Here is a 25,563-nt window from a genome sequence, read left to right as displayed (position 1 = left end):
CAGAGAGACAGACTGCCCTAGAGGTGGACGACCTGCAAGGCGTTTTGTTCTGTGGTCATTTTGTAAACCTTTTGTTCAGATCTGATCAAGAGTTGGTCCGTAGGTGCGTTTTCTCGTTAAGAGAACATGTTTGGCCCTAAGAGACTAGAGTACGATGTGAAAAGTAAACACAGAAATTCTGATCCGTTTCCAATAACACCGGCTTTAATAAATCAGTCCTGTCACATTTACCGTCGCATGCAAAAGTCAGGGCAGCCTCGGGCAAATGAGATGCCTTAATGATTTGAAGTGAAAGTAAGTGAACTCATCCTGCAGAGTTACGGTTTATTTACAGATTGTACCATATTGGAAAAAATAATGAAGTATAAAATTTGGGGAACAGAATAGTATAAAAATAGAAGATTTAATAGAGACTAAATGTGACTTATTTTCATTTAGAAAATCGACAAAATGTGGAATCTAATTAGGAGCAGCATATGTTTGTATGTGACTGTCACACAGGGTGATTCAAAAAGATTCATCTGATTTCAAAGCGCCGTAATTTTACAACCGTGAGGCGCTGAAGGAACCAATCACAATCCACTTGAAAGAGGCGGTCATGGAGTTTCTGACTGTCAGTATGGCAGTGAACCTCCAACAGCTCAGTGTTCCTCGTTGGTTCCACAGCACTGGATTACATAATAAAGTTCATAATAAACTTTTTGAATCAGCCTGTTTTCTACTCCAGAAGATAAAATAAGTGCGTATTTTGAAGGAAACATGTCATTTGACTGTATAATTTGTGCTGTAAAACGCTGTAATGTTGCCGTAGAGACAGCAGCTTGCTCTCAGCTGGATTCCTGCTTTTCTTGTGTATTTTTGAGTTTCCCGCCTCATAAACAGAGGAGCCTCCTCAGCTGCTGTGGGCTGTAATTATAATCTGACAGGTTCTGCGCTGTTTTTATGAGTCTCTGTGCTTTTTGACAGTCTGTTTGTATGTTATGGTGTGTGTTTGTGTGTGACTGCTTGTGTGCCTAAATAATTGACTCATACACACCACTCTGACTCTGTGTGGGTGGGTGGGGGTGTTTGGGTGGGTGGGTGGAAGATAAAGGCTGTGCACTGTGTAACTACACCTGTCACAGATATTCTACAGTCATAATGATCTGCCTGCTGTCACTTACATGCTTTTACACTGTGTGATCAGACAGGGTTACAACAGGAAGCGCAGGGATTATTTACAGACCTGTGTGTGTGTGTGTGTGTGTGTGTGTGTGTGTGTGTGTGTGTGTGTGTGTGTGTGTGTGTGTGTGTGTGTCAGAAGAAGAATCAGAAGAAGTTTTATTGCCATTGTCAATGAACAGGATTCACAGACTAGGAATTTGCTTCGGCATGAAGGTGCAACATAAAAACAAGTAGTAATAGGCAAAGCAAAATTAAGACCACATAATAAATACTCTGTGTGTGTGTGTGTGTGTGTGTGTTTAAAGGCTTCATTATAAATCATTAATAAACTGTGTTACAGTGCCTACGTCGTCGTGTAACGGGTATGAGTTGGTGTTTCCGCGGACACTCCAGGCCTCTCTGGAGGAGCAGGTGTGTTTGGTGGCAACAGTCAGACTGGTCACTCCTCAATTTCTCAAGGTGAGAGAACACACACACACTCACTCACTCACTCACTCACACACACACACACACACACATGCACGCCAACACACACTTGTCTGATACAGCAGTGCTGCTGGAGTTTTTAAACACCTCAGTGTTGCTGCTGGACTGATAATAGTCCACCAACCAAAGATATCCAGCCAACAGCATCCTGTGGGCAGTGTCCTGTGGGCAGTGTCCTGTGGGCAGTGTCCTGTGGGCAGTGTCCTGTGGGCAGCGTCCTGTGGGCAGCGTCCTGTGGACAGCGTCCTGTGGACAGCGTCCTGCGACCACTGATGAAGGACCTGAGGATAACCAACACAAACTGTGCAGCAGCACATGAGCTGTCGTCTCTGACTTTACATCTACAAGGTGGACCGACGAGGTCGGAGTGTCTAATAGAGTGGACAGTGAGTGGACACAGTGTTTAAACACTCCAGCAGCACTGCTGTGTCTGATCCACTCAGACCAGCACAACACACACTAACACACCACCACCACGTCAGTGTTACTGCAGTGCTGAGAATGACCCACCACCCAAATAGTACCTGCTCTGTGAGGGTCCATGGGGGTCCTGACCACTGAAGATCAGGGTAACAGAGTATCAGAGAAACAGATGGACTACAGTCTGTAACTGTAGAACTACAGAGTGCAGCCATACGGTCAGTGGAGCTGATAAAGTGGACAGTGAGGGTAGAAACTAGGAGGTTGTCATGATGTTACGCCTCATCGGTGTATATATAAATACATTTATATTGTACATGTAGTAATAATGTGATGAATATGCAACGTGAGAATCTGTATGTAAAGTGTGGATGTGTGTGTGTGTGTGTGTGTGTGTGTGTGTGTGTTACCAGGATTTGTGTAACGTTGAAGATCCATGTGATGAATTCACGTCGAGACACAGTTTGGAGTGGAAGTTCCTTTTCTTAGACCACAGGTGAGTCAACTGATTCACTGTTCACTCAAACGACTCCTGACTCACTTCAATGACTCAATTCTATTTCTGAATCTTCATGCTTGTAATTACATCAGCAGCTTATACAAAGAACAGGTAACAAGGTCAAGGTGCTGTGTGGGTGGGTGTGTGTGTGTGTGGGTGTGAGTTTGTTAGAGTACACATTAGAGTGTAGTGACACTACAGAGGCGTCACTGATGACTGTCTATAGCAGATATAACATTATTTATAATGTTTTTTAATTTATGGAAAGTAATACATTTGTTCTAATGATGCTTATTTTATGAATTTATAAAGATTTAACAAAACTCTCTAAAACAATCTAAAGCTTTCGCAAATTAGGAAGGTAGTGAAAACTGAATAATGAAACGAATACCGGCAAAACAAATGAGTTCTCGGTTATTCGAATGATTGAGGCTCTACTGGATTATTTGTGTAATGGGCAGCGACTGCTCTGCCTCTGCTGTGTGGGAAATGCTGAGAGGAGGTTATGTAACTGTGTGTGAGGGGAGAGACTGGATGTCCTGTCCTCTACAGCGCTATTATTGGATATTCACACACGCCTACCAGACTCTCTCAGCCACACACACACACACACACACACACTGTGGGGTGCTTTACAGAATGGAATGAATGAAAGTTCACACAGGCTTATATCATCATCATAACCATCGTTATTAATTATAATCCTTCTCTAATATACATATTCACTCAAACACGTACAGTCAAAAGTTTGGGCACTCTGTTTAGTACATTACACGCTTTCTGAGTGAACACATTGCCTGTGCATAACTCATGGTACGTTATATTATGAGCTTTACATTTTCGATATGTTAAACTTTAAAAATGAAGAAAAATGGTTGTCTGTTTGATTGGGGTGCTTAAACTTTTGCACGCGGCTGGATGGTGAATATGTATGATTCCCAGGTTGTACGTGTGTGTATTAGAGGGCAATTCCACTAAGTTTTCCAAATTTCTGCATAATTCAAAGTGGGGTTTGGTGTGAAATGGGTCAGATGTCTTTACAGTGGTGGTGATGGGATCCAGGCGTCGCCATGACTACAACACAAATATAGACACTTTATTTACCGTCCAGAACCACCAGAGAACCTACACGGGTCCTCTGAGTGTTCATACAGTACTGGGCCACAGTCTGAGGCACCTGCGCTGTTTATCTGGGCAGTTACAGCATTTCTGCCAATAAAAAAACACTAGCTGGTTATTTTATGGAAGATGTTTGGTTCCTGACGTCTCGCTGCACTACAGATTAAACAGTGCTAAACCAGAGAGACTCAACACTTCACAACACCCTGCGTGTACCTCTCTGCCACCAACAGGTTTAAAGATGTTTTACACCAGAGTGTCCTCAGAACTGCCATTAAACAATGTCTTACACATCAGGCAGCGTTCTAGTAGCTTTCAGTGAGGTAATACACGATTTTCCCCTTTAATAGTTTTATATTAAGGAGTATAATCTAATCTATCCAAACTTTTGGGGTTTTGCAGACTGCTATGACCACCCCTCGTATATTTCCAGTGCAAGTTTTTCAGGAGACGTTTCTGAGAGGTCCGTCTAAGCACTGCTTGTCAGGCGTCTGATAGCTGATGTAACAGATCTGGCGGTGGGCAATTTCCTCCGAGTGCGTTCGGCTGTCCAATGACGTTGCGTGAGCTGCAGTTCGACAAGATGAGGTGACATTTCACAGGTCTCGGAGGAAGCCTGTGGCTTTCACCCTCTTAGCGCTGAAGGTATTGTGTGATTGCTAGCAGATGAAATTGGATATGACTACGTTGGGGGGGAAAATTAAAAAAACCTGTAGTTCAAAAAAGATGAATAAAAGCTATAGAGAAAATGTGGCTCCTAACAACCACCTGGAAGACCTAATAGACACCAAAACTGCCCCCATCAGATAAACAGCACTGAAAGCTTTCATGTTTGAGAGAGGAGAAGATCAAGCTCCACTCTCACTTCAGATCTGACACGTGTGGGTCATTTTCCGTTGAATGTGTTTCCTGCTTTTTTCCCCAAGGCTGGAAAATGAAGGTGATTCTGTAGATGGAATGTCTATGGAATATGGTCGATGTTTCTGATAAAGTGGCCAGTGAGTGTAGATACAGGGTAGATGTGGTATTTGAGTCTCACTGAACGCTGTACATGTGTACAGTACAGTATGTCTGTATTTGTGTGTATCAGGTCTGTGTAAGGTGTGTTTGTGTGTGTGTTTTAGAGCCTCTCCCATCATCGGTTACCTGCCATTTGAGGTGTTGGGGACGTCTGGATACGATTATTATCACGTGGACGATCTGGAGCTGATCGCTCAGTGCCACAAGCAATGTGAGTAGCATTATCTGATGTATAGTGATAAAACACTGTTACCTGTTACTGTAATGCTTTTCTGAATAGAACATTGGTGTCATCAGTCATTATGGTTTGTAGCTGTATTGTTGTCCAATTTGCATTATTCCTCTCTTTTATTTATATTTTTCTGCCGGAATTTTGCCACCTAGCTTGTCCTGCAGTTTTCGAGACATTAACACCGTTCCAACTCCTTCTCCGGTCCGATTGTGTGATCTGCATGATTTCCGTACAGCGGCAAAATTTTGTGGAATTTTTTTCCCCCATAGGAATGAATGGGGTGGAAAATTGCATGACAACGTACTGTACTTCTGCTTGACCTGATCTCAGGGCAGGCCCCTGAGTATGTTGTTCTGATCCACATTCATCCCTTTGTCGTTTTTCCATCCCTCGTTTCTTTTTCGTTTTCAATTCTTTTTCAATTTTCATTTTCCAACAAAGCCCTAATCTTTATTTTACCCAACTGCCACCAAACTACATGTACATCTCGCTCAGGGCTCAAGCTCTCAATCCACAGCCATACTGACCTGCACTCCTCTGTGTGTCTCTCTTTCATCCCTCGTTCCTCTCATAGACTCACATTCATTTTTAACAACACGTAGATACCACTTAGCAGCTCCCTATGAATGACTTAAGAAGCACGTCATTTACCATAGCAGCTGCCTAGCAACAATATAGCAGCCGCATGGGATAGCATAGCAACTGCCTAGCAACATCTTAGCACCCACCTGGGACACCATAACAAACACCTAGCAACACCATAGCAACCAGCTGGGATACCATAGCAACTACCTAGCAGTCCCCTGGCAAACCACCTGGGATACCATAGCAACTGCCTAGCAAAATCTTAGCAACCACCTGCTATACCATAACAACCACCAAGCAGTTCCCTAGCAACCACCTGGGATACCATAGCAACCGCCTAGCAACACCATAGCAACCACCTCACACACCATGGCAAAAACGGAGTGACACCTTAGTAACTACCTGTGATATCATAGCAGTCACCTAGCATCTCGTTAGTAACCACCTGGGACACCATAGCAACCGCCTAGCAACCTAGCAGGACGTGGAAACCATTTAAGCTGTGCGACTGTTTTGCGTTTCCTTCAGGAAATTCACTTTTCTAGTTCTGCGCTGCGTTCATCATGAAAGGAATGTTCCAGCATTTTAAACGTGGATGTGCTGCATTTGCTTTGTTTCTACAGCCAGTTATTCGGCAGATTTCCATCATTCGTATTAATAACAGACACCGAGGGCTGATGCCTCAGCTCTGTGTTATGTGTTTGGAGTCAGCTGTTCTTTTCTGTTTAGAATCAAAATGAGTGACCATATGAAACACAAGCTGTTGGAGATCATGTTATGATGATTACTCTCATGTAGAGTTATGATGTAATCTGTGAAAAAGATTTAGTAGCGACTCAGAAAGCCGTCTAAAGTGTCTCTTTGGATTCGGTGAATCCAGATTATGCCGTGAGCTCAGCACATCTACACTCTTAAAAATGATGAAACGCTTCACATCCTAACAATAGAACCTTTTTGCAAATGTGTTCTATATAGAACCATTGTCATTACTCGAACCCTTGAAGAACCGTTTTTTTGGGAGTGTGGGGTCTAAGCACTCACGCTGTTTTTGTTTGGGTGTAAAATCTGATCGGCTGAGCCGCTTTCGGAGCCGTCGAGCTGTTAATGGAATAATCTTTGACTGGCGTTGGCCGCCGCTGAGGCCGCATGTTACAGTGATTCTGTCACCCGTTTGACTGTCACAGCTGAAGCGAGTCGTGTCTGTTATGTTGTACCAGTGGTGCACATCAGGATCTGAGATATAGACGGTCATTTCATGTCGTCGGCGTGTTGAATGGTTTAGAAATGGACAGGCGTGATGATCTGAGCCGCTTTGACAAGACAGTAGATGACCAGCAGCACGTTAGGCACACTTAATCATGTTTTGGCTCATCGGTGTGTGTACTCCTTCTCTCTCTCTCTCTCTCTCTCTCTCTCTCTCTCTCTGTCTATCTGTCTCTCTCTCTCTCTCTCTCTCTCTCTCTCTCTCTCTCTCTCTCTATCTCTCTCTCTCTCTCTCTCTATCTCTCTCTCTCTCTATCTCTCTCTCTCTCTCTGTCTATCTGTCTCTCTCTCTCTCTCTCTCTCTCTCTCTCTCTCTCTGTCTCTCTCTCTCTCTCTCTCTCTCTGTCTATCTGTCTCTCTCTCTCTCTCTCTCTTTCTCTCTCTCTCTGTGTCTCTCTCTCTCTCTCTCTCTCTCTGTCTCTCTGTCTCTCTCTCTCTCTCTCTCTCTCTCTGTCTCTCTCTCTCTCTCTCTCTCTCTCTTTCTCTTTCTCTTTGTCTCTCTATCTTTGCTCTCTCTGTCTTTCCCCTCTCTCTTACACTCTCTCTCTCCCTCTCTCTCTCTCTCTCTCTCTCTCTCTCCCTATCTCTCTCTCTCTCTCTCTCTCTGTCTCTCTCTCTCTCCCTATCTCTCTCTCTCTCTCTCTCTCTCTCTCTCTCTCCCTCTCTCTCTCTCTCTCTCTCTGCCTCTTTGTCTTTCTCTCTCTCTGTCTCTCTCTCTCTTTTTCTCTGTGGTGCAATCATTTCAGTCAGAAATATGTCAGTCACTCTCTCTCTCTCTCTCTCTCTCTCTCTCTCTCTCTCTCTCTCTCTCTCTCTCTCTGTCTCTCTCTCTCTCTCTCTCTCTCTCTCTCTCTCTCTCTCTCTCTCTGTCTCTCTCTCTCTCTCTCTCTCTCTCTCTCTCTCTCTCTCTCTCTCTGTCTCTCTCTCTCTCTCTCTCTCTCTCTCTCTCTCTCTGTGTGTGCCTGTGCTCCACAGTGATGCAGTTTGGGAAGTCGTGCTATTATCGTTTTCTAAGTGAAGGCCAGGTCTCTCTCTCTCTCTCTCTCTCTCTGTCTCTGTCTCTCTCTCTCTCTCTCTCTCTCTCTCTCTCTCTGTCTCTGTCTCTCTCTCTCTCTCTCTCTCTCTCTCTCTCTCTCTCTCTCTCTCTCTCTCTGTCTCTCTCTCTCTCTCTCTCTCTCTCTCTCTGTCTCTCTCTCTCTCTCTCTCTCTCTCTGTCTCTCTCTCTGTGCCTCTCTCTCTCTCTCTCTGTCTCTCTCTCTCTGTGCCTCTCTCTCTCTCTCTCTGTCTCTCTCTCTCTGTGGTGCAGTCATTTCAGTCAGAAATAGGTCACTCTCTATCTCTCTCTCTCTCTCTCTCTCTCTCTCTCTCTGTCTCTCTCTCTCTCTCTCTCTCTCTCTCTCTCTCTCTCTCTCTCTGTCTCTCTCTCTCTCTCTCTCTCTCTCTCTCTCTCTCTCTCTCTCTCTCTCTCTCTCTCTCTCTCTCTGTGGTGCAGTCATTTCAGTCAGAAATAGGTCACTCACTCTCTCTCTCTCTCTGTCTGTGTGTGTGTGCCTGTGCTCCACAGTGATGCAGTGTGGGAAGGGGAAGTCGTGCTATTATCGTTTTCTAACTAAAGGCCAGCAGTGGATCTGGCTGCAGACACACTACTACATCACCTACCACCAGTGGAACTCCAAACCGGAGTTCATCGTCTGCACACACACCGTCGTCAGGTAAACACACACACACACACACAAAATAACCCTCCATTTCAGATTGAAGGGGCTTCATTCACATTAAATATGACTAACACACTGTTACCACAGCAGTGAACGGAGTAATAGTGCATACTTCTAAGTAGAGTCATACACAAAAGAGCTTGAACACCCAGTCAAATCACAGGCAACACATCGTCTGCAGAGAACTCTGTTGAAAATGACACTTCTCTGCCAGTTTTACTGCACAATTTCTGTTTATTTCCTGAGTTTGACGTGTTGAAAAAGATGCACAGGCCACAGTTTAAATAAAATTCAGAAAATAAACATTAAGTGTGCATTAAAATGTGCAAAACTCTTGTAATAGAATATATAATACATGCAGTTATACAAATAAATATGCAGTTTATTGCTGCAGGATATTTTTTAAAAGGAAAGTTTACAGTAGAAGCGAATGAGCGTTCCTAACTGCATTGCATATCAATATAGATTTTATTCCAAGTAATTTTGTGCAATTTCTGCCAGTCCAGTAATCTTTACAGTTTGAAGAACACCTGGAGTTTTCAAATGGTGCAAAATAAGAGCACAAAACTATGATTGAGACGGTTTTGATTTATTATGGCTCAGAAGAATCATTGCATGCAAAGGTCATTCACTCAGAACTAATTAATCACTTTTTCACAGCTCTGAGTCCATCTAGTGGTCAACTTGTGTCATCGCAGTTGAATTTAGAAACTTTTTTTTTCCTCATTTATTTCTCTCTTAATGTCTCTGTCTTTCTGTCTGTAGTTATGCTGAGGTCAGGGCGGAGAGGAGAAGAGAGTACGGCCTGGAGGAGAGCTCTTCTGATATGGCCACCACCTCAATAAAGGTACCGTGCACATAAATTCATGCGCTCACACACACTTTTATATAATAACACCTTAGTGAAGGTTACATTTGTTCATACTGCTGAAGCTTTTCAGCAAATTATATCATTAAACATACAAATACATGAAGATGAAATGATTTTAAAAGTGTTAAAAGACTGTGAATGGAACCGACATCTGGCCTGGACACACACACCAGAGACCGGTCAGCAGAGCTCTGAGACGTTTATTACAAGCTCAAAAATAGAGTTTAACCAGAAAAGGCTGTAGCCTGAAAACAGGTGCAAAACAAAACTACATCTCATTTGAGGCGGTAAGAGAAAAAACTAATCCACCTCTGGGTTCAGGGTTTTTGGTGGGCCGACGAGCCCGTGGCAGTCCAGTGGGCAAGAGCTCAGAGAGTGGAGGGTGAGTAGAGCCGGCTGGGAGCCTCTTATGGGCCTGAGTCTGTCAGTGAGCCTAGATGAAGAAGAGCGATCAGTGGAGGTCTTTTCTCGGGGAGAGCGTCCCCCCGACGGCTGCCCACGCGGCCCTTTTTATCTCTCTCTCGGCGTAGCAGCTCATGCCCTCATCGGTAGCCAGTGCCATTCCTCTGCACGCGCCGCGGGGCACTACAAAGGTGCTGATGTTTGTTTTGGTCCGTCTTTGCAGCACCTTGGCGACTGTGGTGGCACGGCCTCGATCTCCTCCGGTGGGCCTACAATACTTTTAAATAAATAAAACTCAGTAGGACACTAAAGTGGATCAGATGCTTTATGATGTGCCCTGATATCCGACTGAACCTCCTTCAGGATGTAATATCTTAGCCATATACTGTACTGCTAAAAAATCAGGCTCGATCCTTTATTCATTTCATTTCCATTGAAAACAGCTATTAAGTAAAAGTTACTCATTTTCAGAAGAAATTTCAGAGGAAATCAAAGGAAGGATGAAATCAAATGACGATAAGGACAGGAGTTTCCAAAACGTTCACAAATGATTAAAAGCTCCAGAGAAAATGTGGCTCCTAACAGCCACCTGGAAAACCTGGTCGCCCCCAAAACCACCCTATCAGATAAACAGCGCTGAAAGCTTTGATCTCTGAGAGAGAGGAGAACATCAAGCTGCTTCAGATCTGAAAACATCCACAGGGGTTTCTGTCCATCCTTCCACTGTGAGAAGACCACTCAGCGCTGTGGGTCTGAAAGGACGTGTAGCTGATCAAGAAGAACCACACCGAGAAAAGTAGACAGACACATCAAACAAAGAAGCTGGACAATGGACTGACCACCCCAGAGTCCAGACCTCAGCACCACTGAATGGGTTTGATTTCAGAAAATCATCAACCAGCTTCTCAGACTGAGCTTTGGAGGCGTGACTGCAGGTTCTTTGAGGAGCTGAAAGTGAGGCTCCTGAGAGGAACGGAAGCTGGAATGAAGGTGGAGACTTTTTTTCTGACCCTGAAAAAAGACGAATTAAAGAGACCCTTATTAGTCCCACAGCAGGGAAATTTTTACCTCTGCATTGAACCCATCCGTGCAGTGAAACGCCACATGCACACCTGTGAATGCATACACTAGGGGGCAGTGAACACACTTGCCCGGAGTAGTGGGCAACCCTATCCTCAGCCTGGGGAGCAGTTGGGGGTTAGGTGCCTTGCTCGAGGACACCTCAGTCATGTACTGTCAGTTTTGGGGTTCGAACCAGCAACTTTCCAGTTCCAAGGCTGGTTCCCTGACCTCGAGCTGGCGACCGCCCCAGTCAGTGGCGTAAATGAAAGGTGGCCTGTGAAGTTGTGTATGTGTGTTTTTCTGTTGGTTATGTTTCTCTGTGTGTTTGTAGGGTCAGGAGGTTTATCTGGACATGTGTGCTCCTATGGACGCATCACGGGACAGAATCAGTGGAGCTCAATCAGCCTCATCACACAGCTCCCGCAAATCATCCCACACCGCGCTGTCCGACTCAGCGTGTGAGTAACACACACACCGAAGCCTGCGCCGCTAAACGCTGTAGCACGGCTGAAGCTACTGTGAGATCTTTAGATGGTAAACTCACTCAGGGCTGTGTCTGTCTGTGACTCCACAGCGAACTCCTCCGTCCGGTATAAGGAGACCTGCACGTCGTCACGGCAGTCGGCGTCTATCGGTCCTGAGAGCTCCAGCAGGCTGTCGCACAGCGGCTCAAAGGTACAGTTTCAGCTCAGGCCCTCTCAGAAACAGAATCACCTCCGAACCAGAGAAACTGGGCAATATAAGATCGGTTGTGGTTTTATCAGTCAATAGTAAATGTATTTAATTTGCACTATAGAATAGAACAGTCTCTCTCTCTCTCTCTCTCTCTCTCTCTCTCTCTCTCTCTCTCTCTCTCTCTCTCTCTCTCTCTCTCTCTCTCTCTCCCTCTATGGTTCAGGGTCTGATTCAGAGACGAGCCTCCGAGCCCCTCCCCCAATCCCCGTCCTGCTCACAACCCTCAGTGATTGTTAGTCCCTCTCCCTTTCTCTCTGTTCCTCCCCTTCTCTCTCTCTCCCCTTCTCTCTGTTCCTCCCCTTCTCTCTCTCTCCCCTTCTCTCTGTTCCTCCCCTTCTCTCTCTCTCCCCTTCTCTCTGTTCCTCCCCTTCTCTCTCTCTCCCCTTCTCTCTGTTCCTCCCCTTCTCTCTCTCTCCCCTTCTCTCTGTTCCTCCCCTTCTCTCTCTCTCTCCCCTTCTCTCTCTCTCTCTCTCTCTCTCTCTCTCTCTCTCTCTCTCTCTCTCTCTCTCTCTCCCCTTCTCTCTGTTCCTCCCCTTTTCTCTCTCTCTCTCTGTCTCCCCTTTTCTCTCTCTCTCTCCCTTTCTCTCTGTTCTTTTCCCCCTCTCTCTGTGTATGTTTTAATCTCACAGTGAAACAGCTCAGCTGTATTAGTGTAACAGTGTAATCATTCACTGAGATGTGTGTCTGTGCGTGTGTGCCTGTGTGTGTGTGTGTGTGTGTGTGTCTGTGCGTGTGTGTGTGTGTGTCTGTGCGTGTGTGTGTGTGTGTGCGTGTGTGCCTGTGTGTGTGTGTGCCTGTGTGTGTGTGTGCCCGTGTGTGTGTGTTTGTGTGTGTGTGTCTGTGCGTGTGTGCCTGTGTGTGTGTGTGCCTGTGTGTGTGTGTGTCTGTGCGTGTGTGCCTGTGTGTGCCTGTGTGTGCCTGTGTGTGCCTGTGTGTGTGTGTGTGTGCCTGTGTGTGTGTGTGTGTGTGTCTGTGCGTGTGTGCCTGTGTGTGTGTGTGTGTGTGTCTGTGCATGTGTGCCTGTGTGTGTGTGTGTGTGTGTGTGTGTCTGTGTGTGTGTGTCTGTGCGTGTGTGCCTGTGTGTGTGTGTGTGTGTGTGTGTGTGTGTGTGTGTGTGTGTGTGTGTGCCTGCATGTGTGTGTGTGTGTGTGTCTGTGCGTGTGTGCCTGTGTGTGTGTGTGTGTGTGTGTGTGTGTGTGTGTGTGTGTCTGTGCGTGTGTGCCTATGTGTGTGTGTGTGTGTCTGTGCGTGTGTGCCTGTGTGTGTGTGTGTGTGTGTCTGTGCGTGTGTGCCTGTGTGTGTGTGTGTGCCTGCATGTGTGTGTGTAGTCGTCTGCGCAGCACCAGTCCGTGTGCGGAGGTTTCCAGCAGCCTCAGCTGGGAGTGATGCACCAGCTGAAGGAGCAGCTGGAGGAGAGAACCCGGATACTGCAGGCCGACATCAAGACTCAGCAGCAGGAGCTCCACGACATCAAAGAGAAACTACAGCTCGCCAACCTGCAGGTGATTTACATATTCCTGCTCCGCCCACAAACGCCTTCTTTCAGAGCCAGAGGCCACAACTACTCAGTCCCATTACACTTCTTCAAAACAACAATGCGTCGTAAATGTTTGAATGTGTCATCTGTTATCATTCATTCTTAGGGCCACACCACCATATTTCAGTTAAATCAAATTGAAATAAACACCAGTTTTGTGATATGGATATATGTGATATAAACTGAGTCCGTTCTACAGTTTCTCATTAGGCTGAATGAATATTTCTCTCTGCTCTGTTTGTGCAGATGTTGCTGCAGCAGCCGATCCACAGTGATTTCCCGTCCTTGTCTCCGCAGCAGCAGCAGCCTTCAGTCCAGTCGGCCCAGAACAGCCAATCGGGAGTCATCCGCCACAACAGCACACACACCCACACCCATCCCAAAGCCCCACACTGCGCTCCACACGCAGCCTCACCACACACACTGCTACGAGAGCAGCCCAGCAGCTCCACCACACAGGTACAACACACACACACAAACTTAGGCCAACACATACAGTCGTACGCAAAAGTTTGAGCACCCCCGGTTTGCACCCCCGGTTATTTATATATATATCATATTTTATGTTAAATTCTTCCCGCAGTATGTTAAATTCATTGTGCATTAATTAATAGTAATTGTGCATTAACGTGCAGAAGTGTGTTCACTGTAGAGGCTTAGAAAATTTTGACTGTGGTGCTCAAACTGTAACCTTGTTGCCTTAAAACTTTGAGTTCTTCAAACAAATTTTAAACACAGATTATTATTGTTTATTGTGATAACTTACTATTACAAGTTCTATGAACAATCGGGTTTCTAACTTTTTTTACAATTAAAACATAAATCATTCTTTACACACAGACTTGCTCACCCATTTAATATCTGACAGATCGTCGACTTCTGATTCCCTGGAACACGCACTCCTATACTCAGTCTTATGTATTCATAGACTGTAGATTTTGAGTGTGTGTATTTACACGTGTGTGTGTGTGTGTGTGTGTGTGTGTGTGTGTGTGTGTGTGTGTGTGTCCGTGTTCATTCAGCAGAGGCTGGTTCGGAGCACTCCAATGCAGACAGTCAGTGTTCCAGTGCAGACACACACCAGTCTGACCATGCCGCTCTACAGTAACCCCATGATGTTCTCCCCAAACCACGGATACCGGACTGTCCCAGATACACACACGCACTTGCACCGGCACAGCGAAACGGACAACAGCCCTGACGGACAGCTACGGTACACACACACTCAAACATCATACACACACACCCACACGTGCGCGCACACACTCACATACACATTCACACATCACATGTACACACACACACACACACACTCACACACAGCACATCACATACACACACACATAAACACACACACAGCACACTAATTATTAAACTACACTGTGTGTGTGTGTGTGTGTGTGTGTTTGTGTGTGTGTATTGTGGTGTGCAGGATGCTGTTAAATCAGCCGGTTCAGACTCTGGTTCAAGACAGCAGTGGAGCTCAGCTGTCTCAGTGTAACTCCACCAATCAGCAAACCAAGTAAGTCACAGTGAGGTGGTCTGTGTGATTTGCCTTGGGGGGGGCAAATAAAGGTGGACGACACGGTAAAAATATCACAGTACTTGCAGATAATCACAGTCCATGATATTCCTATATTTACTGTTTTTTTTTCTTCAAAGAAATTGAAAAACGAAACGAAATGCACCAACAAAACAGAAGGAACAGGAGGAAATCAGCCACTTGTTACCACGCAGTTCATGCAGTTACTGTACACTGGTTGTTGTTTACAGGCTCTTAGTAGTTGCAGACAATTATAGAAAGCCTGTAATTTGTAGTTTGCATCGCTTTGCCAAATAATCATGGCTACAGCTGGACCAGAGGATTGGTGACAAAAATAATCCTGTATATATTAAGGCACAAAAGCAAACATAATTATACCAGTTAATTGTGTTTCCACAGAGCTGCACATTGAATTGTTGCACAAACCAGATAACTAATGTGGTCAGCAGCACTAGCGTGAGTGGTGTGTGCATCAGCACTTAGCTGAGCAGCTAACCTAGCAGGTAGCAAACTGGCTACCTTGTCTACCGTAAACAGTAAATAGGCGTTTACTGTATTTAAGCCTATAAAGCTACATCAGATACAGCTACTTCAAAAATGGTTGAAAGAAGTGAGCATAAACTAAATGAAATATTTTAACTATTTGCGTGTCTTTGGGTTTGTAATTTGCAGATATCTAGACCAGCAGATGATGGCTCCTTCCTTTCCAGTTCAACAGGTCAACTGCAACGCTGTGCTAGTCCCCTCTCCCGTTTTCACTTCACCAATCATGATACCCCACAACAGCTTCATCACTCCTCGGGCTCCGCCCGCCTACACACCCCACCCCCAAAGCACCCAGCACGGCCTGCAGATACAACAGCCTCAACAGTTCTTTCAGGTAAATGACTCACCAAACCCTCAGAAGGATTCATCTGAGAATGAGTCATCGCAGAACAATTCACCTGACAATTATTCACTTCATAGCGATTAATATGAGAATGATTCAGTTCATTTGAATGATTCACCTCGGAAGAGTTCACCTGAAAATGATTTACCGCAAAACAATTCAACTGAAAATGATTCACTTCAAAGCGATTACTATGAGAATTGTTCACCTCAATTCGTCTGAGATTGATTCACCTCAGAAAAATTCACCTGAGAATGATTCACCTCAGAACAATTAATCTGAAAATTATTTCACCTCAGAACAATTAATCTGAAAATTATTTCACCTCAGAACAATTAATCTAAAAATTATTTCACCTCAGAACAATTAATCTGAAAATTATTCACTTTACAGTGACAAATATGAGAACGATTCAGCTCAGTTTAACTGAGAATGATTCGTCACAGAACAATTCACATGAGAATGGTTCACCTGAGGGTGATTCGTTGCTTCAATTTAGAAAAGTTAATCCAACTCAGAACATTTAATCTGATAATTATTTCCATCTGAATGACAGGAGAGTGATTCTATACAGAAGGATTAATCTGAAAATGATGCAATGATCAGCATTTATCTGAGAATGATTCAACTCAGAACCGTTCACCTGAGAATGATTCACATCTGAACGATTAATCTCAGCATGATTCAAATCACATCAATTCATCTGAGGATGATTCACCTCTGAATGAATACTCTAAGAGTGACTGACCTCAGAACAAATAAACTGAGAATGATTCACTTCAGAAATATTTAATTGAAAATGCTGCACTAAGTATGCTTTTTGCTTTATGCCTCCTTGAGTAAGTTATCAGTTCTATTTTCTTTCCTTTCTTCTTACTTCCTCTGTTCCCTCTCTCTTTTTCTCAGATGCAACCCCAGGGCCTCATCCATGGTGGCCCCACTCAGGCCTTCTTCCACACCACTAACATCCCACCGCAAAGCACCGTGGGATACATACAGCAGCAACAACAACAACAACAACAACAGCAGCAGCAGCAGCAACAGCACCTTCATTCCCAGCCTCCAGACTACCGGAACATGTTGCCACGGTAACCCTGGGGCAGGAGCGGAGAGGCTGTCGGGATAGCGTGTAGAGCACTAGAGCTCTGAGGCATGAGAGAAAGGGGTGATGGGAAGGCTCTAGAGCGATGTTTTTCGCCGCCAAGCCTAAAACACCACGACAAAGCCAAAGTCCCTCTGTTTCCATGGCAACGCACGCAAGGCACAGCACGAGTCGTGAGGCTCCGCCTAGCCCCTGAAACTGCACAGTGAGAATGCAGGGTAAAGTGGTAGGAGCTAGCCATGGAGCCCAGGGGTCATGGAGAGGCCCCGCCCCCTCTGACCCCCTGCGTCTCACCGGCGTACCGGTGAGAGAGAAAATCCTCTAGATGATTTCGGAAGGAAAAACGTAAAGCTAAGCGATAAATTAAAAAACTTTGTTAAAGCGAAACTGAAAATTCCACTGCAGGTAAATTTCACCACATCAGAAAATATGAGTTCAATTTTTTTTTTCTCGACAAGTTTTGTCTCGTTTTAGTTTTGTTTCATTTCAATGTTACGACAGTTTTGCATCGTCTGACCATCGCTGTGGATGAAGCGGCACAGAAACAAACTACCTAGATGGAAAGGACAGATGGAGAGGCAGATTGAGCTCATTTCTGATTATTATTTGTTGTGAAAATGATTTACTACACCATCTCTAATCTCAGTTCTCAGCTATTACAGCCACACGTCCTCTTTACTGTAGCGTTCAAAAGTTCGGAATCACCTGCTACATTCATTATTTTTGTTACTTTATATAATAGTATCTATCTTATATAATAGTATAAATTATTTATGGATTTCGGGGTTAAATTGAAAAAATTCTGTCAACAAACAGTGAATAAATTGATAAATAATACACTGCTGTTGTCTATTTACATAAATTTTTCTGGATGGATTCTGGATATTAATTTTATTAGAATTTAAAGGGCCCATATCCTTAAATTATATAAAGAAAATAATTTAATGTCAAAAGTAAACATTGTTAAAATGTCAAAATACTAAATTGTTAAAATACCAAACTAACCAGCAGAATTTTGAATTTAGTGTATTTGTGATGTCATAAAAAGCATTTGCATATATCCACCAGTTCACTCTACAGCAGTTTAGCCCCGCCCACTCATGCTGAAAGTATGAGGAGTGTTTTAGCCCTGGAATGAGGCACAACAGAGACCAGAGCTCGTTTACATACATCAGTGGACAGTTGCATAGGCTTTGTTTTAATATTACTGAAAACAGTGATTCCAAACTTTTGAACAGCGATTGTGTGTATTTTTTATATATCACCCCTACATGAGGCGGCGTTCTCAGTTAGCACGCCCCGTGTTTATGGACGAACTCGTTTTCCTGTGTTGCTCTCACACATGGTGCTTTCCGATGTGCTGAAAAGTGTCAGCTGTTATGAAAGAAAACGAGACGCCTGCCTTCGGAATAATGTGGCAGGTTGTAAGTCGCTCTGGCTGAATCACACAGCTAATCCGAAACAGATGCTCGGCCGGACCCTAAGTTATTAAATTCATGCTCTCTGCTTCATCCATCCTAATCCCAGTCACCTTCTCCCACCACTAGCACTCTCTCAGAGCACGCAAACCTAAAGAGAAGCTCGAATTTCCTGCTGTACGGCAGGAGGAATCCTCTCGGATCCGTCTGGAAACCAGCGCTAACAAAGTCTGAGGAATGCCGGTCTCCCATCTCGGCTCGATTCTTTCCTTGTTTTGTTCTGTTCCATGTCGGATCCCGTCTCCACAAAATCCTTTTCAGCTGTTCTCAATGTCGTCTTGTTGTTTTTCCACTTGACACTTTTTTGCCGAGGTTTTGTTTCAGAACAAACGTGCCGCGTTAGCCTAGCCTAGTTCAGCACTCGCCGAAGCTGTAAAGAGGGTCCCGTATATAAATCATACACCCCGAATGCCTTTACAGTTAGGAGTTAAAGGAAACGTCACACAGACCCCCCAAAACACAGAACAACAGAAAGGCTAGCGTAGCTGCTCGCGCGCGTTTAGCCTCACTAGCATGACTTTTAGCCACGTTAGCATTGCTAGGGGAGGCAGTCTTTTAGTAACGGTCACTCAAGCCGTCCAGTGATGTTTCATTACTGAAATGAGCTTGAAAGGTTGGGGTTTGATATGTTTTCTCAGGTTGAGTGTGAAAACAACACTTGGTCAGTATTCGCCTGCAGCAGGGAGGAGATTTTAATCCCAGATGATTTGAGTGAGTGGGCTAATGCTGTTAGCTGATGGCTATGCTAATGGATATGCTAATAGTATGGATATGCTAATGGTTATGCTAATGAACGGGCTTGGGTGGACGTGTTTGTGGTCTGGTGTTCAGCACTGTGTGAAAGTTTTAGGCATCTAAGTAAATTTTTTAACAGTTTCCGTCAGCAGTGAGTTTATCACAATATGCATTAGAATAAAGTCGTATTCATAATTCAAATGAATTATGAATCAAACAAATAAAAATTAACAATTTCTTGGGTCCATATTTTTCCTGGACACCTTCACAGCCGCCACAGAGACTCGTTAAAATCATCAGTGACATCATGAGCTCAATTTACTGAGCACTGATTGGTCAAACCAGGAGCTGCTTTTTAACTACATATAATACTGGACTTCCTCGAGGAGGAGAGGCTTGGAGACGGGTAAACAAACACACATCCAGAAAATCACTGTTTATTGTCGATAAATTTTGTTTATTCAAATATTAACACTTTTCTCAGCAAATAAACACAAACTACACAAATAAATAACTTGAAAATGTGTCTTGGGTGCCCAAGACTTTCACACAGTGCTGAACGTCTGAGCGGCGTCTCGTCTGTGCCTGGAGAAGACGTGGGACTGTACTGTAACAGAGCGGAGAGCTGAGGCGGAAGCTGAGGGAGGTGTATATGTTCAGAAGGGCTTTAGAAATGGACCCGAGTTCTCTGGCGTTTTTTCAATGCCTGCGATCCGGAAACACAACCATGTTCCTCATGAAGATGGATAAACAGCGTCCTTTTATACCCGGAGCTGAATCCGTCAGCGTTCAGTTTAGCACTTTGTGTTTTTGGGGTGTACAGTTTTACTTAAACACAAGTGATATAAAAGCTACATTTATATGGTCTGAAAACCACCCAACTCCATTTTTTAAAAACGTTTTACACCATTTGGAAACTACCTGTAAAGGGAAAGTCCACCAGTGTTTCGAAATTCTGTGGTTGACATGTAAACGAAGTTGTTCTGTTTGGTTTGATATGAAATGGTTCAGATGTCTTTACAGTGGTGGTGATAGGAACCGGGGTCGCTGTGTCTACAACACAAATGTAGCCAATTTATTTACTATGCAGAACTTACAAGTTTATAGACATCATTTGTGGACGTCTGGTTCCTATCACCACCAGTATGAGTCATTCTGATTCGGTAAGTTTCTCTAGAATTGATGGAAATTCAATGATGAACTGACCAATGGAATTGGTCCAAAACTACTTGGGTATTAAAGAGGCATCCCTACCTAAAACTAGAATTTTATATCATTTGTGGACGTCTGGTTCCTATCACCACCAGTGTAAACCATTCTGACTCTGTAAGCCTCTCGGAGCATTTCACATTAGAACCACTTTGAATGACTTTTTACATTATAACCATTCAAAAATGTAGAAATTGTGAAACATTATGGGAACTCCTATTTAACATTATGTGAAAATTTCATGATGAATGCACCAAAAGAATTTGTCCAGAATTACTTAAACAGTACATTAATATATATTAATGTATATCAATGTTAAAGAGGCATTCCTCAAGCTAGAATTTAATGATTTTGTAGGTTTTTTTGTTTGTTTGTTTTCCTTTTTCATTCATCAATGTTCTCTCACTACATTTCCCAGCATGCATTACACAGATGGCATACAGCCATTGAGACCCCCCCACCCCCCACCCCACCCCCAAAGTGATAAAGAAACCTGCACCCTGATAAAGAAACCCTGTTAGTGCGGCCACAGACATGACAAACACAAAGTGTTTGTAGCCTTTCAAAAGTTACTCCCACCTTCAAGGTACATCATCACAAGGGGGTTTTCCTGGTCTTTAAATGGGAAAATCTCACTCTAGGAAGCACTACAGCACAGACGAAAGTGGGAGCAGGGATGTTTACAACAGACAAAGCGATGGCTGCATTTCTCATTTCGGTCAGAATGCCTCTTTAAATTTTATAGAGGGGGAAAATACAGTTTTACAGTTTTAGTGTTGGAGAAATGTTTTTTTTTTACGAAGCAATGAAATTTTAAGGCCATTTTCCACTCAAATTTCCTTTAAATAGGGTCAAAATTGTGTCATAACGAGGAATATGCTCTGGAATGGTGCTCCAGAACACAGATGCAAGAAAAACACTTTACAGTCCAAAGTAAACTCGGTGTACTTTCTCTTCTCTGAAGGTGTTCAGTACTCTAATTTCTAAGGTGGCACACGTATGATAACGTAGTGCTGCTATACGACTCAAGCGCTACGATGGAAGCCGTTGGAGACGTGCAGGATGTGCTGTTTTGATGTGCAATGTCAATTTTAAAAATAAGTGTTTAATTTATACTTTGAGTTTCTTTTTTTTGTGTGTCTTTGTTAGTTTTTTATCTTCTTGTATGAAAGAGAGCAGCGTGGCAGTTTAAACCAGACTGTAAATTATAGCCGAAAGTATTTTTGTACAACAGTTTCTCCAACATTCCTTCAGTCACAGGCAGCAGTGTGGAAAAATTCCCCCGACACACTCAGGTTTCAGGATTTTTTTTTTTTTTTGGAAATACAACATTTTTCCTCTCATTGTTTTCTAGATCCACCACAATTTACATTCACTTAACAGCTCGTGCATTTCCAGGTTGGAGACGTTAAACACTCCTGAGCTTTCCTTCATTTTTTTTTTTTATTTGTATTTTATTTTATTTTTTTAAACCCTAAAATGTCCGATTCCCAGTGATTTCCCAACGAAAAGCTGGTTCATTTGGTCCTGCCGATATTTTCATATTCAGTTTTTCAGATATCTTGTAAGTCTCGCTTTCTGAACTCACCAATTCTCTCTTATTTTGCTAATTCTTCTCTTTTTGTCTTGTCATCTTCTATTATGGCCTAAATTCGTCCGGTGTAGACGAGTGTTTTAGATGATTTGGGCAGCTGGAATCTAGAACCACAGTCTGGTTTGGTCACAGAAGCTAGCGTGGCTAACAGTGAACACTTGGTGGCTTTCCCCTCCGTGCCCTGTCAGCTAGCATGGCAAAGCAAATTAACTACAGCTTTCATCTTTTGCCAGCTTTTAGAACTCTATCTAGAACCTGCCGGCACCCAAACCTAACCTGAAAGGAAAGGCACCATGGCTAAGAATGAATTAAAGCTAGCAGCGATTAGCTTGGCAGCGTGTAATAACTGCTAGCATTGGCACTTTGCTCATGTTAGCATATTGCTAGCTTGGCAAAGCAGATTAACTGCTAGGCTTTTGGAGCTGCTATCTAGAACCAACACCCAAAACAAGCCTGAGAAGTAGCACAGCTAAGAATGAATGAGTTTCCAGCCACTTTAGTGTAGTGCTGGCACAGTAAAGCCAGTTAACTGCTCACCTTTAAGCTTTGCTAGCTTTCCTTCACTGTGCGCGACGCAGCAGAGGAAACGGAAGCAAAAGTTAATTAAAGAAGCAGTTCAGCAAAAAATCTCATTTACATGGTTTTCCACTTAACCCAAATGCAGTTGTTCAGGAAAGACACGCTTGGCGTAAGAACCTTCCGGCTTAAGTTTAGGCCTGGGGGGCTGCTATGCTCACTTTGCTAACAAACACTGGAAGTCAGTGGTCACCCAAACCTGTTCTGTAAATATTGGCCCAAAACAGCTCTCAACTCGCATAAATTAGGCCCAGGTCTTTGATGTGTGGTCTGTAAAGTGCATTCGGTGCAGCTGTAGGACAGCAGGACGTTATGCGGATGATGTGGTACATGTGTGATGAGGTCTAATCAATCAGTCAGTCAGTCAATCAATATATCAATCAACCTTCATTTAACCTCGGAGGACATTGATGTTGACCCTCATTTACAGAGTTTCCAAATTGATACAGGAAAAAGGGACTGATGTGTAAAAACAGTCAAATAATAAAAGTAAATTTAATAATAAAAGTGACTCAAATAAAATGAATTAAAATGACTGAATGACTGAAATAATACTAAAATCTTAATTACAGCAAGAATACGAATAACAATAATAAATAAATGGGGAAAAAATAAAATGACTAAAATAATGAAATTAGTCAATAATAGTAATATATGTAATATATAAAATAGTTTTTGCTTGTTTATCAGGTTTATCCAGCTAATCAAAGTGATTGACAGCGAGTATTTAAAGATTTTGGCCTGTATTTTTGGAAACAGTTTGGGTGACTATTGACTTCCAGTGTTTGTCAGAACCGTTAGCCTAACGGCTCCACTTGTAAACTGGTAAAGGAATATGTGGACACGGAGCATGTCTTAGCTGATCAGATGCATTGTGGGTAAGTAGAAAACCATGCAATTTAGATTTTTTACCAAACTCACATTTTGGGGGGGAACTAAATAAAATGGTGGTCTTTGACGCTCAGTAGACAAAACGGTACATTCTGTTTTTCTTTCCGTTTCTCCCGGAAAGCCTGTTTGGTCTGACTTCCAACTTACTCCTTTCGTCTTCTGTCACTCGTTCTCTCCCGCTGTGCTCTGGGCATTGGTCTCTGTATGTCGTCGTTCCGGTGGGGCTGCAGGGTCACCTGGCCAGGTGTTTATCGAACCAGTAGAACGGATTATATTAAGAAAACTAAACTGCTTCTGGTGCAAAAACGGCCATGTATCCTCTTACGGTGCAGAACGCACTCTCAACATGTTGTAATATAGAATGTACAAAAAATGTTTAGAAAAAAAATATAGTTGTTTATTTTATAAAATGTCAAATAGATTGAAATACATTTATATACGTTGTTTGATTTAAAAAGTGTAAAAGAAACAGAAGTATTTTGTAACAGAATAATTATTGAAGTGTCTTATCGGGAGGTGGAAGCTTTCTATTCATTTCAGCAGGGTGGTGTTGCACAGTCTATTATATTGTACGGCTTGTTTTTTTTCTGTGTATATACCATTGAAATAAGCTTTAACATATTGTTAATATTGTTTTAAAAGAAATTAATAAAAAGAAGTTTACATTCTGAAACAGCTCGGATATTAATTGTCATAGTGATATTGAATTATTTTTATTCGATCTGGATAATGTGGTATAAAAATAAATATTTTTTAAAATCATGTGTGTTCTGGTGTGGGTTGTGTCCAAAGATGAGACATGTCCAGATGCTGAAAGGTGAGTCGCTCGTGAGGCTGAGTACTAGATACAAAAGGTTTGGTGGTCCTGGGCAATATACATGTTTTTGCATTTAGCATATTTGTAAAAGAAACTGGGAGATAAGAGGAAGAAACTGTTAACAAACTATGAGAAGCTGGAGAACTTGGAGATTTAGAGATGGTAGTAAAGTGGGAGGAGTTTTAGATGTGGATGTAAGATAAAGATGTGTAGTAAGTTTGAGATGCTAGAGAAGTAGGAGATATTAAAGAAGTGACAGAAGTTGGAGATGTTATAGAGAAGGGGGAGATGTTACAGAGAAGAGGGAGATGTTATAGAGAAGTTGAAGATGTTATAGAGAAGGGGGAAATGTTATAGAGAAGTTGGAGATGTTATAGAGAATCGGGAGATGTTATAGAGAAGGGGGAAATGTTATAGAGAAGTTGGAGATGTTATAGAGAATCGGGAGATGTTATAGAGAAGGGGGAAATGTTATAGAGAAGTTGGAGATGTTATAGAGAATCGGGAGATGTTATAGAGAAGTTGGAGATGTTATAGAGAATCGGGAGATATTATAGAGAAGGGGGAAATGTTACAGAGAAGTTGGAGGTTATAGAGAATTGGGAGATGTTATAGAGAAGGGGGAGATGTTACAGAGAAGAGGGAGATGTTATAGAGAAGGGGGAGATGTTATAGAGAAGAGGGAGATGTTATAGAGAAGGGGGAGATGTTATAGAGAAGGGGGAGATGTTGAAGTGACAGAAGTGGGAGAAACTATAGAGAATTAGGAGAAGGTGAGGGTGTTTTTAGAGATGGAGAAGGTGGGGGTATAGAGAAGTGGGAGATGTTATAGAGAAGTGGGAAAAGTTGGGGTGTTATGGAGAAGGTGGAGGTGTTATAGAGAAGTGGGAGAGGTTGGAGATGTTAAGAGAGAAGCTGGAGGTGCTATAGAAAGGTGGGAGATGGAGGTGTTATAGAGAGGTGGGAGAAGGTGGGGGTGTTATAGAGAAGTGGGAGAGGTTGGAGATGTTAGAGAGAAGTTGGAGGTGTTATAGAAAGGTGGGAGATGGAGGTGTTATAGAGAGGTGGGAGAAGTTGGAGGTGTTCTGGAGAAGGTGGGGGTGTTATAGAGAAGTGGGAGAGGCTGGAGATGTTAGAGAGAAGATGGAGGTGTTATAGAAAGGTGGGAGAAGGTGGGGGTGTTATAGAGAGGTGGGAGATGGAGGTGTTATAGAGAGGTGGGAGAAGTTGGAGGTGTTCTAGAGAAGTTGGAGAAGGTGGGGGTGTTATAGAGAAGTGGGAGAGGTTGGAGATGTTAGAGAGAAGTTGGAGGTGTTATAGAAAGGTGGGAGAAGGTGGGGGTGTTATAGAGAAGTTGTAGAGGTTGGAGGTGTCAGGGAAGCTGTGTACACCGGAGATGTTAGGAAAGAGGCAGAAGTTAGAGAAGCTGTTAAGTTAGTGAAATGGAAGTTGGAGAAATTGGCGAAGTGGCTGAAGTTAAGTGGGAGAAATCAGAGCGGTCGGAGGTCGAGGTTGGAGATGTTAGAGGGAAGGGGGAGAGGTTGGAGGTCGAGGTTGGAGAAGTTTTCTGAGGAAGCGCCTCTTCCGGCTCCATAGCGTGAGTTTATCGCCGCTTC

At 43.4% G+C, this 25,563-nt stretch overlaps 1 protein-coding gene across 2 annotated transcripts in view; it reads left to right on the top strand.

Annotated features, from left to right (window-relative positions):
- The window catches only part of npas2 (neuronal PAS domain protein 2), a 122,172-nt gene extending 103,116 nt beyond the window's left edge, over nt 1–19,056 (top strand). Inside the window, exons 10-23 of one of the 2 annotated variants that reach the window (XM_037533410.1) lie at nt 1,505–1,623; nt 2,484–2,566; nt 4,813–4,919; nt 8,353–8,500; nt 9,272–9,353; nt 11,173–11,299; nt 11,416–11,516; nt 11,740–11,808; nt 12,905–13,078; nt 13,360–13,572; nt 14,136–14,326; nt 14,546–14,635; nt 15,329–15,536; nt 16,452–19,056. In XM_037533410.1, coding sequence (XP_037389307.1) covers nt 1,505–1,623; nt 2,484–2,566; nt 4,813–4,919; nt 8,353–8,500; nt 9,272–9,353; nt 11,173–11,299; nt 11,416–11,516; nt 11,740–11,808; nt 12,905–13,078; nt 13,360–13,572; nt 14,136–14,326; nt 14,546–14,635; nt 15,329–15,536; nt 16,452–16,637 — 1,898 coding nt within the window. In that variant the 3' untranslated portion in view covers nt 16,638–19,056. The remainder of the gene's footprint in view (nt 1–1,504; nt 1,624–2,483; nt 2,567–4,812; nt 4,920–8,352; nt 8,501–9,271; nt 9,354–11,172; nt 11,300–11,415; nt 11,517–11,739; nt 11,809–12,904; nt 13,079–13,359; nt 13,573–14,135; nt 14,327–14,545; nt 14,636–15,328; nt 15,537–16,451) is intronic. The other variant, XM_017721884.2, reaches the window with a different exon arrangement.
- Nucleotides 19,057–25,563: the final 6,507 nt, after the last annotated feature.

The sequence above is a fragment of the Pygocentrus nattereri genome, chromosome 23 (assembly GCF_015220715.1).
Source record: "Pygocentrus nattereri isolate fPygNat1 chromosome 23, fPygNat1.pri, whole genome shotgun sequence".
Lineage (NCBI taxonomy): Eukaryota > Metazoa > Chordata > Actinopteri > Characiformes > Serrasalmidae > Pygocentrus > Pygocentrus nattereri.
This window is presented reverse-complemented; position numbering and strand designations above follow the sequence as displayed.